Here is a 15,778-nt window from a genome sequence, read left to right on the forward strand (position 1 = left end):
GATTTAAATCTAATAACATTTAAGATTAATGTATTTTATCTATAACATTCTGAGATTTCATTTTTTTTTCTTTTTTCTTTTAATTAAATCTTTATTGTTCAGATTATTACATTTGTTCCTCTTTTTTTCCCCCCCATAACTCCCCTCCTCCCAGTTCCCGCCCCACCCTCCGCCCTCACTCCCCACCCACTGTCCTCATCCATAGGTGCACGATTTTTGTCCAATCTCTTCCCGCATCTCCCCCACCCCTTCTCCCCCCAAGAATAGTCAGTCCATTCCCTTTCTATGTCCCTGATTCTATTATAATCACCAGTTCATTCTGTTCATCAGATTATTTATTCACTTGATTCTTAGATTCACTTGTTGATAGATGCATATTTGTTGTTCATAATTTGTATCTTTACCTTTTTCTTCCTCTTCCTCTTCTTAAAGGATACCTTTCAGCATTTCATATAATCCTGGTTTGGTGGTGATGAACTCCTTTAGCTTTTCCTTATCTGTGAAGCACTTTATCTGACCTTCAATTCTGAATGATAGCTTTGCTGGATAAAGTAATCTTGGTTGTAGGTTCTTGGTATTCATCACTTTGAATATTTCTTGCCACTCCCTTCTGGCCTGCAAAGTTTCTGTTGAGAAGTCAGCTGACAGTCGTATGGGTATTCCCTTGTAGGTAACTGAGTTTCTTTCTCTTGCTGTTTTTAAGATTCTCTCTTTATCTTTTGCTCTTGGCATTTTAATTATGATGTGTCTTGGTGTGGTCCTCTTTGGATTCCTTTTGTTTGGGGTTCTCCGCGCTTCTTGGACCTGTAAGTCCATTTCTTTCACCAGGTGAGGGAAGTTTTCTGTCATTATTTCTTCAAATAGGTTTTCAATATCTTGCTCTCTCTCATCTTCTGGCACCCCTATAATTCTGATGTTGGTACGCTTGAAGCTGTCCCAGAGGCTCCTTACACTATCCTCACATTTTTGGATTCTTTTTTCATTTTGCTTTTCCGGTTGGGTGTTTTTTGCTTCCTCGCATTTCAAATCATTGACTTGATTCTTGCGCTCCTCTGGTCTGCTGTCGGGAGTCTGTATAATATTCGTTATTTCAGTCCGTGTATGCTTAATTTCTAGTTGGTTCCCCAATATAACATCGAGGGTCTCATTAGTTTTCTTGTAGATCTCATTAAGTTTATCGGCGGCTTCTAAACAGTTCTTGAGAGACCTTAAAAGTGTGGTTCTGAACTCTATATCTTCCATTGACAATTTTGTCCTGTTTCTTTGTCTCCGCATTTTGTTATGCTTCCTTGGTGCACCCCCTAGTGGTCTTTGTGCGCAGTCTTATAAACCTTGATTGTTGTAGCTAATTCCAGGGAGGGTTTGACCTCCAGGCCAAGTGGCTGTGAGAATCAGCTGTGTCTGCAGTGAGAGAACTTCTGTCCTCTAGGGAGGTGCTAATCTAGCCTTTGCCTGAGGCTATCCGGCAAATGCCTCTGTGCAGGGCTTGGGCGGGGCGGGTCGCCCAGGATCAACAGGGTGGGCCGGAGAGAGCAGTTATGGCGGCTCTCAGTCCTGTCCCCAGGGGCTCTGCCTCTCTGAGTCCCAGCACCCGCTGCAAAGCTCGGAGAGAAAGCTGCACTCGCTCTGACTGAAGCCAGACAGTCCCGCTTCTCCCGTTTGAGTCTGGGTCCCTAAAGACTCGCCTGTATCTGGAGCTCAGAGTCTGCGACTCCCTCCTGATTGAAAACGCCAACCGCGCCCTCCGCCGCCAGCCCGCTCGCGCGTGCGCGCACTCCGCACCTCAGAATTTGACTTCAGCACTGCGCCTCCTCTGAGTGTCCGTATGCGTTTCTCTTTCCTCCTAGTTGTAGGACCTCCACTCAGCCAGCGTTCCTGTGGTTCTGGGTGATGTCCCTTCCGTTTTTTGGTTTCACTTTTGAAGTAGTTGTTCAAAGCAGCAAACTCCAGGCGTTAACCTATGCCGCCATCTTGGTTGTCCAACATTCTGAGATTTCATAGTGATTTTGCCTTAATGCGAGCCTTCTAAATTTTCACTTTCTGGATATTGAATCTTGAAACTCATTTTCTTCAGTTTTAGGCAATTTCTTGTGTTACTTCTTTGTTGAATTTTTCTCTGCTCTTTTTTCTGTTCTATAGTTCTGATGTAGAGTATTGGGCCAAGACTGAGTTTCTGATTTCCTTACCTCTCTCTCCATATCTGTTCTTTTCGTTTCATATTCTAGATGATTCCTTGACCTTGTCTTCTAAACCTTCTATTGAATTTTTTATTTGAGTATTATTAGATTTCAATTTTCCCAGATTTTGGATTTATTTGTTTAATGACAACCAGAGTTAAGTATTAGCTATCTGATTGTAATAGCTAACGTATATATTTCACTCTAGTGTCCAGATAAGGAAAAAATGGCTATATTTAAAACATAACAAAATACATAATGTTGCTGACATTTATATGTGTGATGCTGCTCTTTTGCTAACATAATAGAGGGGTGGGTATAACTACTAATTGTTGAATATGTTTATTTTCATAGGCAGAGATATTTGGCAAAGTTCTTCAAAGTGATGAATATGAAGAAGTTGAAGACAAAACAGTAATGGCTATGGGAATTTTACATACCATTGATACTATCTTGACAGTTGTTGAAGATCATAAAGAGGTGGGATTTCTTTGTATTTTATTTTGTCATTATAGTAACTTTAACTGAAATTTATATGATCAATGGGCACAATTTTAAAGTTGTGACTTTTAAATTGCTATTTAGTTATGTTGCTAGATTTTATAAATTATCCTCGAATTTTAAAGACACATATTAAAATAATTGATGGGAAATATTACCTGTGGTTATAAAGTGTATACTATATCCCTTTTTTCTGAACTGAATGAACTAAGTTCAGCACATGACTAGGTTTTTAGGGAATACTAAATTGTATAAGACATGAGCTCTGCCTTCTGAATCCATAGTGTAGTCTTCTCAGTGGAGAGTGATAGCCATCAGTCAGAGTGGCAAATATTAAGTAATGAAACAAAATTCTGAGTAACAAATATTGTGAGGATGGAAGGGAAGAAGAGTTTAAAACATCATTTTCCCTGAACTGAATTCCAGAATAATATTGGGATAAGAATTGTGCAGGCAGTCATCAAGTGCTTTCACATCCATTAAGTCGGGGTGGGGAATGTCCGGCCCAGGGGCCATATAAGGCCTCTGAAGTCATTTTTTCTGGCCCTGCAAAGGCATTAGGGGTGAGTTAATTAAATCTTTGACCAAATGTAGCAGGCTAAATTTTAGGTTGATCATTTTATATGGCCTGCAAATGATGTTATAAATATCCAATGGCCCTTGGCAGTAAAAAGGTGCCCTACTCCTGCATTAGCTGATATAATGGTACCCACGTCACTCTGAGTTGGATGGAGCACGTAATGGTAGTGCCATTTTTCAGAAGTGGAAAACAAGAGACTTGTTCATGGTCACCAAGTTTTGGGTTTGCAGTCAAATCATCCTGATGATATATCAGTGTATCTCCACCTAAAACCCGCTGCTCTCCTCCCCAAGTGTTACATAACCTTCCCTTAATTCAAATTAGATTGTGTTTTTCTGTGAGCTCAAGTTGACTTATTTAGCAATGATGGCAACTCTTGTTTTATACAGTGAGGATTTGGGAAAGCAGGTGCCATTTCTTTAAATAGCATTGTTAAACCCTGTGGCTATTGATTTATCTTGTGTTTACCACATACCAATACATGATTACCAGATTCTTAAAAATGGTTCGATCTTCTTTTCCTGGGCTGGCCTTCTTCACCTAAAAGGCTCAATGCGAATTTTAATTTCCATATTCATTATTTTAGTTTTGTATCCTTTTGAAACTATATGGGACTCTTGGAAACAGTGAGGTGTTCCAAATTAAATCACAGCAAGTATACTTGAGGATAATTCTTTCACCTTATATGTAGAACTTGTATTTTAAATTTGAAGAGACCTGAGAAATCGCCTCATCCAGTTTTCCCAAGTATGTGTGTGGAGGACGGGCAGTGGTAGAATGAGCAAAAGGGTTATTTTGAAAACAAAACAGCATTTTCTATTTTTGTTTTATTTTTTTTACTCTTGATATTACATTTATTTTGAATTTCAAATAAAGTTAAAGGAGCATGAGAAGTTACTATGAGATTATCAAGGAAAGCAAGCCAGGGGTAAAACTGAAGAGCACTAATCATATCCATCTTCCTTACTTTCAGATGAAAAAACTTAGCACCTTCAGCTAAATGGCTTACCTAGGTTTTAGATCAGCGATTTTCAATGTTTTTGTGTTTGTTTGTTTTTTTATCTCATGGCACACATAAAATAATAACTAAAATTCTGTGGCACACCAAAAATATACACTTTTTGCCTATCTGACAAAAAATATGTGTAATTTTGATTTATTCACATGGGACATCTATTGTTGTGTTGGCTGTTGTCAGTTTTAAATTTGACAGTCTAAGGGAGAAGAGGTCACTGCCCCTGACTACATAGTCAGGTATTGCGTGTTTTTTTGTGTGTGTTTGTGTGTTGCTTAAACAGCAAACATTTATTTCTCACAATTCTGAAGGCTGGGGCATGTGTTTTTTAAGTTCTGCTTCTTTTTAATCCTCACCCGAAAATATGCTTTTACTGATTTTTTTAGAGAGAGAGGAAGGGAGAGGGAGAGATAGAGAAACATCAATGTGAGAGTGAAACATCAATCGATTGCAACCTGGGTATGAGCCCTGCCCGGGAATCAAACCTGCCACCTTTTGGTGTACAGGATGATGCCCAGCCAACTGAGCCACACCAGCCAGGGCAGGTATTGCATGTTTCAGAAATTCTTGAGGCACACCAATTTGCCTCTTGTGGCACGCACACTGGTTGAAAATCACCGTCATAGATAATTAGGGGCAAAACAAGAACCAGAATCTTGTTTCCTGACTGCCTGTCCTATGACTAAATTTTAGCTTGTTAAAACATTTTTGAGAACATTATTTTTGAAAGGGGAAATCACATGTGAATGAATATATGTACAGATTCTTCCTGTGTGAAGAGCACAAGTGAAAGTCTAAAACATCTTAAGCATGTGCAGTTTTTCTTAGTGGTTCTAAATATATAGAAAATGCTTAAATGGAAAAATTTGGATCATTTGAATTTCAAGACTGTAGTTTAAGTTGAATATTAAAGAATAATTTCAAAAGTTGAAATAGGGATGAAAAATGGAATCCATCATGGATTTTTCTTATTTAAAAAATATTTAGTACAAACCTATGTTGAAAATTCAAAAGGTGTGAAAAGGAGGATGAGATCTCATCTCCCCAGACATCTCATCCTCCTCTCAAGGAGGTGGCTCCTTTACCAGGTTTTTTGTATCTTTCCAGAGATTTTTCTCTACTATATCCAGGCAGAAAGTGAGTATGTGTATTTTTCTTTAATGAAAATGATAGCATACATTTTCAGCTGCCACTTTTTACTTAATATTTCTTGGTGAGTCTTCCATAGTAGTCAATAAAATTACATATTTTTAATAGTTGCATGATATCTCTTTGTATGTTATACCTAATTTACTTAGCTGGTCCTTGTTAATGGATATAATTTAACTATCTCTTGTTAAGTGGACATTGGTTGTTACTAATCACAAATGTTGCTGCAATGACTTTTTACATGTCATTTTGTACATGTAATAATATATTCAGAGGGAAAATTTCTTTAATTCAAATTTCTGGATCAAAAATACATGTATGAGTAGTTTCAAGGATATTGCTAAGGTGTCCTTCACGCTCCCTGAATCAATGTAAAGTCCCTTCTTTTGATCATCGCCAGTCTGATAGGTGAAAAGTGTTAATCCTGTGGTTAGAATTTTTACTCTTATTATGTATTAGAATAAACTTTTTATAAGGTCAGGTCCATTTATATTTCTTTTGTTGTAATCTTTGCCTTTCTTTTTGTTACTATGATTTCATGTGAGTGGAATTTTATCTTTGTGTTATCTTTGAAAATATTTCCTTCAATTTTTCATTTATCTTTGACTTCCGCTTGCTCTATGCAGATATTTTTAATTTTTGATACCAAATGACTCAATATATTTATTTCTCATTTCTGGGCTTTGAGTCATTTTCCTTCTTTAGGATTACACACAATTCTTTTGATATCTTCTGGTATTTTTCATGTCTGAAGTACAGTGGGCCTTGACTTATGAGTGTCCCGACTAACGAGTTTCTTTGAGATACCAGCTGTCTCTCGGCCGATTTTTTGCATTGAGTTGAAAGAGTAATTTGAGTTAACGAGCTCGGTCTCGGAATGAATTAAACTCGTAAGTCAAGGCCCCACTGTATTAACATTGAAATCTGATCTGTTAGGTCTTTATTTTGGTATAAAATATCAGGTAAGGAACTTATTTAATTCATAATTTTATCATAGATGTAATTCTCATTTCTATTATTGGTTTACGTTTCAGAATTTTCTGGTATTCTTGCATGTTTAATTTTTCACACAAAGTTTAGCATTAACTTCTCAATTTCTCTCAAAAAAAGTCTTATTATTTTTATTGGGATAATATTAAATTTATAGATGAACTTAAGGGTTAAGATGAATTTTAAACTGTTTAAACTTGTCTTTAGGTTACTCAGCAGTTAGAGAACATCTGTCTACGGATCATTGATCTTGTTTTACAGAAACATATAATTGGTAAGTTTGAGGGTTGAGTAAGAATGTAAATTGAAAATTAAAAAATATTTGATGAACTTTCAGTGCATTGTTAGTCCTTTAGATTCAAGAAGATGGACAATTTTGAGAGAGAAAAGATAGCATTCTCTTCAGTTTTTGGATATACTTTCTAGTATCTGTATTTTCATTTAGGGAGAAACTTTAATGCATCCAGTTAAGAAGTTTTGGTCTTAAAATTTTTAAAGCGCAGAGAATCTTAAGTGTTACATTTCTAGAAATCAAGAACTCGGATGAGGTGAGGTTACTTTAGGCTGGGATTGAAAAATGTGAAGTGATGGTCGCATACCTTATCAGAAGTGTGAATTAATTGTTCTGCTCTCTATTATGGTGCTTCTGATTAGAATCAGTAACTAATGCTGGCTATTATAAACCAAAGGGAATTTGTAGACGGAGGCTACTTTTCCATGGTATCCAAGCAATTTGAAGATGCTAGCCTCCAAGGCATTTGGGCATCAGGCAAGTGCAATCTGTACAATATACAGATAGAAGGATACAAGAAAAGCATGTTACTGCTTAAGAGCAGTTGTCCCCAAATGTTTTATTACTTAGTAAAAATTAGTGAGAATTGAGCATGCACTTCTAATATATATGCATATATTTACATACATAAAAATAGAAATGAGAAAGGATAAGATTAAAAGTGTTCTAATACATTCTTCTTCCATCTAGTGGATTATCTTGCACACTGCCTAGGGTATATCCTCCTTATTTTTGAAGTCATTGCTGTAAAGCAGTAGTTCTTTTTTCTTTTTTTTTTTTTTAAATCCTCACTTGAGGATATTTTTTTCCATTGATTGTTTTTAGAGAAAGTGGGAAGGAGAGGAAGAGACAGAAACACCAATGTGAGAGAGACACATTGATTGGTTGCCTCCCGTATGCCCATGACCAGAGCTGGGAGCCTGCAACCGAGGTACATGTTGTTGACCCGAATCAAACCCTTCAGTCCACAGGCCGATGCTGTATCCCAGGAGCCAAACTGGCTAGGCTAGAGCAGTAGCTGTTAAACTTTGGTGTGCGTAAGAACCACTAAGGAGCTAGTTAACGTGAAGATTGCTGGACTGTATCCCAGAGATTCTGATGCTTAGTTTGAGGCAGAGCCCAGGAATCTGCATTTGTACTGATTATTCCAAGTGATTCTCATGCAGGTGAAATAGTAATTAGAGATGCTTTTTGCTAATAGGATCTCTGGATACAAGTGCCTTTCTTTACTTTCTTACTAGAGCAAATGCAAAACAGGTAACATAATCTAGTAGCCAGAAAGGAGTACTCACTAGTAATGGCAGGAAATTAGGTGACTAATTTTCAAGCCCTGGCTATTATCAAACAAAAGGAATTCTTAAAGTGTTACACTAATGAACACAATGATTTATGTGACATGAGTAGAGTCTAATTTAACATCTTACTGCCCCCAAGGTCAATTTTTATAGCAGAGTGTTAATTTGTATAAAGATTAGGTGAGTCAGGATATTACTATAGACCCCCCCTTATCCACGGGGGATACGTTCTAAGACCCTCATAGACACCTGAAACTGTGGATAATACCAAACCCTATATATAACTGTTTTTTTTCTATAATGCACACCTATGATAAAGTTTAGTTTATAAATTAGGCACAGCAAGAGATTAACAACAACAATAAAATAGAACAATTATAATAATATACTGTAATAAAAGCTGTGAAACTATACATTCTAATAAGATATTTTCTTCTTTCCAGAATTCTATGAAGAAATTCTTTCCCTGGCATATAGTTTAACCTGCCGTGGTATTTCCCCTCAAATGTGGCAGCTTCTAGCTATATTATATGAGGTTTTTCAGCAGGATTGTTTTGAATATTTTACAGGTATGGTTTTGACCATGTAACATTTTTGCTTTTCTGAATCTAGATATTATTTCCTTTAATACTTGAAATAAAGACATAGATGATTTCAGTACCAATCAGAAAATAATTATTCTTATTTCTCTGTCAAGGTTGGGGCTGTTGTAGCAATGATTTTCAGCTTCAGGAATATAGGCAATGGGAGGGAGCCTGTGTTTCCTATGTATCTTAAATTAGTTTGCGATCAGAGAATATTTTCCGTACATTAATTCTATTAATATTTTCTGAATACTGACTATACTCCATCACTGTTCTAAGCTCAGCAATACAGCCGTGAACAAAATAGCCCTTGCTTTAAAAAAAAATATTTGAGAGAGGGAGAAACATCGATGTGAGAGGGAAACTTGGATTGGCTGCCTCCTGCATGCCCTGTACTGGGGATTGAGCCTGCAACCTGGGCATGTGCCGGACCAGGAATCGCACCAGCAACCTTTCAGTGCATGGGAGGACAGCCAACAAACTCAGCCACACCGACCAGGGCACCCTTGCTTATTTTTTTAAATATATCTAATTGATATTTTACAGAGAGGAAGGGAGAGAGATAGAGAATTAGAAACATCGATGGGAGAGAAACATTGATCAGCCGCCTCCTGCACACCCCCAACCAAAGTACATGCCCTTGACCGGAATCGAACCTTCAGTCCGCAGGCCGACACTCTAGCCACTGAGCCAAACCAGTCAGGGCCACCCTTGCTTTTTTGATGACTTCATTCTAGTATGGGAAGAAGGGAAGGCATGGAAATGCACAGAGAAGGAAGAAAGTATGTAGTATGTCAGATGGTGATGAGTACTGTGGAGAAGAATAATATTTAGAACAATCACTACATCAATGATGAGCAATTTAATCTTTCTGATCCACGTTTTCCTTATCTATAAATAGGGTAGATTTATCACTTTTGTTTCTAGCATTTTGTAGTAGCAAGGGAGGATAGTAATGTGTGTGTGCAACAGAAATGTGGTTTCAGGGGGAATAATTTATTTCTTCTTCTATTAGTCAAGTCTAACTGGGATTTTGAATTTTTTCCCAGACATGATGCCACTCCTGCATAATTATGTGACAATAGATACAAATACTTTACTGTCAAATCCAAAGCATTTAGAAATACTTTTCACCATGTGTAGAAAGGTAAGTGATGTAGTGTTGACTCTTTCAATTTGTTTCTTATACATTTTGTTCTTCTGTATTGCCTTCATCAACATATATTTGTCATTTTGTTTTTTAAAATGAGATTGGAGTTGTAATTTGAAAATTTCATATTGTGTGTTGTACTGAAGAATGTTTGCCACTCTTCTAGCTGTGTACTTTATAATGTTCAGAGGTAAATGATTTTCTTTGTGTTTTGATTGTTTTTCTTTCAAAATGGCAAACTTGCTACTTGATTAAAGAAACGTGCTAGGAAAATAACCACACACAGTTTGTTCTCATTGATTTTTCTTTTACTTGAATGTATATATTGGAAGTCATTAGATGTAGGACGTTAAGACAAAAGATTGAAATTGTTGGAAAAACAGCATCATTTAGATCAGTCGAGGATAATTTATAAGCAACATAATAGTACCTGTTAGATTTGTGCACTAACAAATGTCTACTGTGTTATTTTTGTCACAGGTTAGATTTGGCCTTCTATTAGTTATTTCTGGGAAGCCATAATGGCTAAATAATGCTTCCCTTCCATAGTAGAATATATGTATATACATAAATATAAAACTATTGCATATAGTTGGCAGAGTTTATAAAGCTCAAATAGCCAGACCTAAAAGTTTGGCCTTAGAGTTGGGAGCAAAATACTCTGTACAACCTATTTTCCTCACCTGACAGGATGTGTTTCAGGATCTGCTAAGAGTGCTGAACCAATAATCAGTATCTGATTTAGGTCTCATTCAGTTAAAAAGAGCCTGGAAGATATGGGGAAGTCACTAAGTTTCATCGCATATAAACTGAAGGAATAGAATCATGATTTTTAAAGATGCCTTTAGTCTAATAGCCCAGCTTGTTAATCATAGTCACTTGGCATTCTTCAATTTTTCTTAAGTTACAGAAACAGATGCTAGTGAGAAAAAGAGGAAGAGAAAGCAACAGATAGAAAACATAACAGTCCTACATGTTCCATTAGTAATATAGCAGATAGAATAAAAGTGATATTCACAATGATGTACTTACTAGTATACTTGCCAAGTAGTGAAAATGTTTCATATTCTTGGTTTTAATAATAATACTTATTGAACTCTTACTGTATACCAGGTATTTCCTAAGCACTTTATAATTATAAATTTATTTAATCTTTACAACATAATGAGGAAGGTATCACTTTTTTGTCCAAGAGGAGACCGAACCACAATTTCTTGCACTGTGCCTGAAGTTTAGTCAACTGTCCTAAGTCACAGTGTGTTGGAGCCAGATTTGTTCACAGAAAGTCTGGTTCCAGAGCTGGACTTAATTTAATTTTTAAGTCACTGAAATATATTTTGTTTTTTTCTCCTTTTGAGGGAGTAGGAACAGGAAAACAAAACCAATCAACAAAAAAACCAAGTAAATGCAATTTTGGGAAAAAGGAGTGATTTTTTTTTCTTTCTGTAGCATACAGCCCCATGAGGTATATATATTATCATCCTCCTTTTATATTTATAGTAAGACAGAGAGAAGTTAAGTAGCTTTTTCTAAAACACAGATACTAAGTGGCAGAGCTGGAATTTAAACCTAGGTCTTCTGATTCGAGAGCCCAGTCACATTTAGGATCTAGATTTTAAACATATGGCCCTAGAGCAGTGGTTATCAACCTTCTGGCCCTTTAAATACAGTTCCTCATGTTGTGACCCAACCATAAAATTATTTTCGTTGCTACTTCGTAACTATAATGTTGCTACTGTTATGAATCGTAATGTAAATATCTGACATGCAGGGTGGTCCTAGGCGACCCCTGTGAAAGGGTTGTTCGACCGCCAAAGGGGTCGCGACCCACAGGTTGAGAACCGCTGCCCTAGAGGTAGAATTTTAGATTTATGTAAATAGAGTTGATTCTTGGCTTTGGCAGTTACCTGCTTACTATTCAACTTACTGTTCCATCTCTTTTCTAGCTTCCAACATTTTATAGCTGTCTTTCTTCTTTTTCTCCATCTTTGTGGATGTATGCCTCTAAAATTTCTTTATTAGCATTTTAATGGCCTTTTGGAAAGGAATAAAATTAAATGGAAGTACTGACTCTGTTATCTTTACCTGGAATTTCTTTTTAATTCAGTTTTCTTAAATTGTATTTGTCTAGGAAATTATCCAGTTCATCTAAATTTTCAAATATAAAAGAAATAAAGAGCATTGCCCATACTATTCTCTTATTTTTAATCTCTCCTTTATTTGTATTTATATCTTTCATTCCTAATATTTTATTATTTTGTTTTCTTTGCTTTTTAAAAATAATTTTTAAAGATAAAAGTTGTCTAAGTCTTTTTTCAATGAATCTGTTTTTGTTTCTGTTATCTCTTTTTGTCTATATATTTAATTTCTGTGTCAACTTTATTCTTTGGGTTAAGTTTATGTGTTGTGTTTGAACTCATTAATTTTTCCATCTTTCTTAATTTTTAATGTAAGCATGCCTCTACAAATGCCTCTCTTCAGGAAACCTTTAAAAGTGTATAATATTGAATTATGATGATTATTATGAAAAAATGGGTGTATATGGAAAGAATTAAAAAAGACTGGAAAAATTCAGGGTTTGTTTTATTGTTTAAAAGGAAAGTATTTTTTAAAAAAATTATTTTATTGTTTTAGTGCTTTAAAGAGATGCTTCATTTATCTAGATAATTAACTCATACATCCCACTTTATTAATCCAAAATTAAGTAAGTGAATTTTTACTCCTTATGTGGAATTAGGGTAAGTAAAGAAGGCAGATGGACTTTAACCTTTCCTTTTTGGGTTGACAAGGTAAACTTAAAAGCAAGCAAAGCTATGAGTTTCATGGCTGAATTTTTATTGGCTCTTTGCTTCATGTGCACTCGATGAAGCTGAGCTCATTGTAATTGCTGCAGGTACTATATGGAGATGCAGGAGAAGATGCAGAATGTCATGCAGCCAAACTGCTTGAAGTCATCATTCTTCAGTGCAAAGGAAGGGGAATCGATCAGGTAATATATGTATGGAAAGCCTCTTACTTTATGTTTACATTTAAAATTTACATTGCAGATTGACTTTTGTTTACATTATGATGAAAATTAAAAACTTTTGGAAATTATATCTTGTACTTTGCTTAGAATGAGATACACAGAAAAATATGTAATAATTTAAGGGGCTATCAAGCAAATCATAAAGGAGATAAATGTGTAAATGTTACACAATTGGATTCCCAGAGATTTGAAACTTTCCTTTATGTTTGTTATTGTAGTATTCACAGATTATTTTTTTAAAACAGAAATGAAGATACTATGTAAAAAAGAAAAGTTTTTGTTTACTGATTTTAAAAAGTATTATAAATTTTGAAGAAGATTAATTTTTGATTGCTATTTGTGGTGTGATAATCAATGACTGAGAAAAAAGTATTTAAGTGTTTAAGAAAAACTATGGAGTCATCTCTTCTTTCAGGCCTGTAACTTTTTATAACACCTTTATTGAGATAAAATTCACCATACAATTTATCTATTGAATGTGCATAGATTTGCCTATTCTAGACCTTTCACATAAATGAAATCTCATGTGATCCTTTGAGAATAACTTCTCTCTCTCAGCATAATTTTTTTAAAGCGTTGGCTTTATATATATATATTTCAGAGAAGAAGGGAGAGGGAGAGATAGAAACATCAATGATGAGAGAGAATCATTGATTGGCTGCCTCCTGCATGCCCACCACTGTGTATTGAGCCTGCAACCTGGGCATGTGCCCTTGACTGTAATTGAACCCCAGATGCTTCTTCAGTCTGTAGGCTGATGCTCTATCCACTGAGCCAAATTGGCTACCGCTAGGGCAAGCATGTCAAACTCGTGGCCCACAATAAATATTTTTGCAGCCCTGCCAATATGATGGTATGTAAGGGATGTTTTAATAAAAATTTTGTAACTTAATTTTTACAATATCCTATTATACATAATTATTAATAACGAACTACAATGTTCGCTAATGACTGATTACTATAATCGTGTTGCATTTATTTCCCTACGCACCTTACACGCAGGTGCACCATTTCTCTCCAGTAATACTAGCAGCAAATATTTTAGCTGCCAATTGCCACCTCATTAGTCGTGTACTGACTTGTTTGGTGTGCGCAACAGGAAATATTTTGCTTTCGGAGAACAAGAAAAATAGGTTTCTTTGTGTTACGCTTATTAATTTGTGCAGTTATTCAGTGTCTGGTAAGTTAATGTTCAAGAAAAAATACGAATTTTTATTAAAATGTTCTATTATTTTATGTTAATGATTACTCATTTATTTCAGCCCTTTGTATTTAGCATGTCTCTATCGAAATAAACCTACATTTCTATGAAAATTGAAGCTTTTTTTTGTGTGGCCCACATAAACTTAAACCTTGTTTATTTGGCCCGTGTTACCCTTTGAGTTTGACATGGTTGGGCTAGGGCTTAGCGTGATGTTTTAAAGGCCCATCCTTGAGATAACATGTATCAGTATTCATTTCTTTTTATTGCCTAGTACTCCATTATATGGATATATCACAGTTTAGTCCTTCATCACTTGATGGGTATTTGGATTATTTCCATATTTTTTTACTAACATGAATAATGTTATGAACATTTATATGTAAACTAGAGACCCCGTGCATGAAATTCATGCACTGAGGCGGGGGGGGGGGGGGAGGGGGGAGTCCCTTAGCCTGGCCTGTGCCCTCTCACAGCCTGGGAACCCTTGGGGGATGTCCAACTGCCATAAAGGCGGGAGAGGCGCCCGCCACCACCACTGTACTCGCCAGCCATGAGCCTGGCTTCTGGCTGAATAACGCCCCCCTGTGGGAGTGCAGTGACCACCAGGGGGCAGTTCCTGCGTTGAATGTCTGCTCCCTGGTGGCCAGTGCGCGTCATAGTGACCGGTCATTCTGCCCTTGGGCTGAAACCAGCTCTGTGACATCCCCAAGGGGTCCCGGATTGCAAGAGGGCAAAGGACAGGCTGAGGGACCCCACTGGTGCACAATTGGGCTGGAGAGGGATGCGGGATGTTGGCCAGCTTGGGAGGGACTGTGGGAGGGCTCCAGGGCATGCTTGGCCCGTCTCACTCAGTCCTGATCGGCTGGACTCCGGCACAAGCTAACCTACCAGTTGGAGCATCTGCCCCCCTGGTGGTGAGTGCACGTCATAGCGACTGGTTGACTGGTCAACTGCCCCCTGGTGGTCAGTGCACATCATAGCTAGCAGTTGAGCGGCCTTAGCATATCATTAGCATATTAGGCTTTGGTTGAACGGACAACTAGACGACCGGACACTTAGCATACTAGGCTTTTTATTATATAGAATATTTGTGCAGACACATTTTTATTTCTCTTGGTATATATTTAGGAATGGTAATTCTATTGGTAATTCTATGTCTAACTATTTTAGGAACTGCCAAACTGTTTTCCAAAGTAGCTGTACCATTTCCCATTCCTATCAGCAGTGAATGAGGGTTCCAATTTTTCCACATCCTCATGAACATTTGTTTTGTTTTCTTTGTTATAGTTGTTCTAGTAGATGAGAAGTGGTATTGTCATCCGAGAATTGCGTGGATTGCCTTTCTCTGTTGCTAGTGGAAGTGGGATTCTTTAGGCGCTACTGGAGTAAGCATTTCCAGAGGCCCCCACAGGAGGGTGAGATGTGGTAGAAAGCTTTATTTGTGTGGAAATTACATCTCTCAGGTTGCAAAGTCCCATTTCCCTTAGCCAGTCCTGGAAAAGATGCAGCTGGGGATTCAGCAGAACTAAAAGCAGAGCCAGTGTCCAGAGTTTCTCTTCCATGGTGGTGCTGGGTCCAGTGTAACATCAGGCTAGTTCGAGTTCATCAGTCCATTGTGTGTGGGGTCCACATGGCTGTGGGCCCTGTGGGCGAGTGCAGAGCATGAGACTAAGAAAGCCAGGAGTCAGGCCTGAGCAGCAATAGAGAGCAAGAGGCAAGAGAGCAAGAGAGGGAACTCCTTTGTTCAGCAACTTACCAGTATGTATCTCACATTTTGTGCCCTTGCAGTGGCCACACCTATTCTTGCCAATAA

The 15,778-nt window shown here is 37.1% G+C and overlaps 1 protein-coding gene across 1 annotated transcript in view; it reads left to right on the forward strand.

The window, feature by feature from the left end:
- IPO8 (importin 8) overlaps positions 1-15,778 on the forward strand; it is a 64,034-nt gene that overhangs the window by 36,688 nt on the left and 11,568 nt on the right. The window contains exons 16-20 of the mRNA XM_081082707.1: positions 2,532-2,657; positions 6,620-6,686; positions 8,443-8,568; positions 9,633-9,730; positions 12,627-12,722. Coding sequence (XP_080938833.1) covers positions 2,532-2,657; positions 6,620-6,686; positions 8,443-8,568; positions 9,633-9,730; positions 12,627-12,722 — 513 coding nt within the window. The remainder of the gene's footprint in view (positions 1-2,531; positions 2,658-6,619; positions 6,687-8,442; positions 8,569-9,632; positions 9,731-12,626; positions 12,723-15,778) is intronic.

Source organism: Myotis nattereri, assembly GCF_964212035.1.
Source record: "Myotis nattereri genome assembly, chromosome: 2".
Lineage (NCBI taxonomy): Eukaryota > Metazoa > Chordata > Mammalia > Chiroptera > Vespertilionidae > Myotis > Myotis nattereri.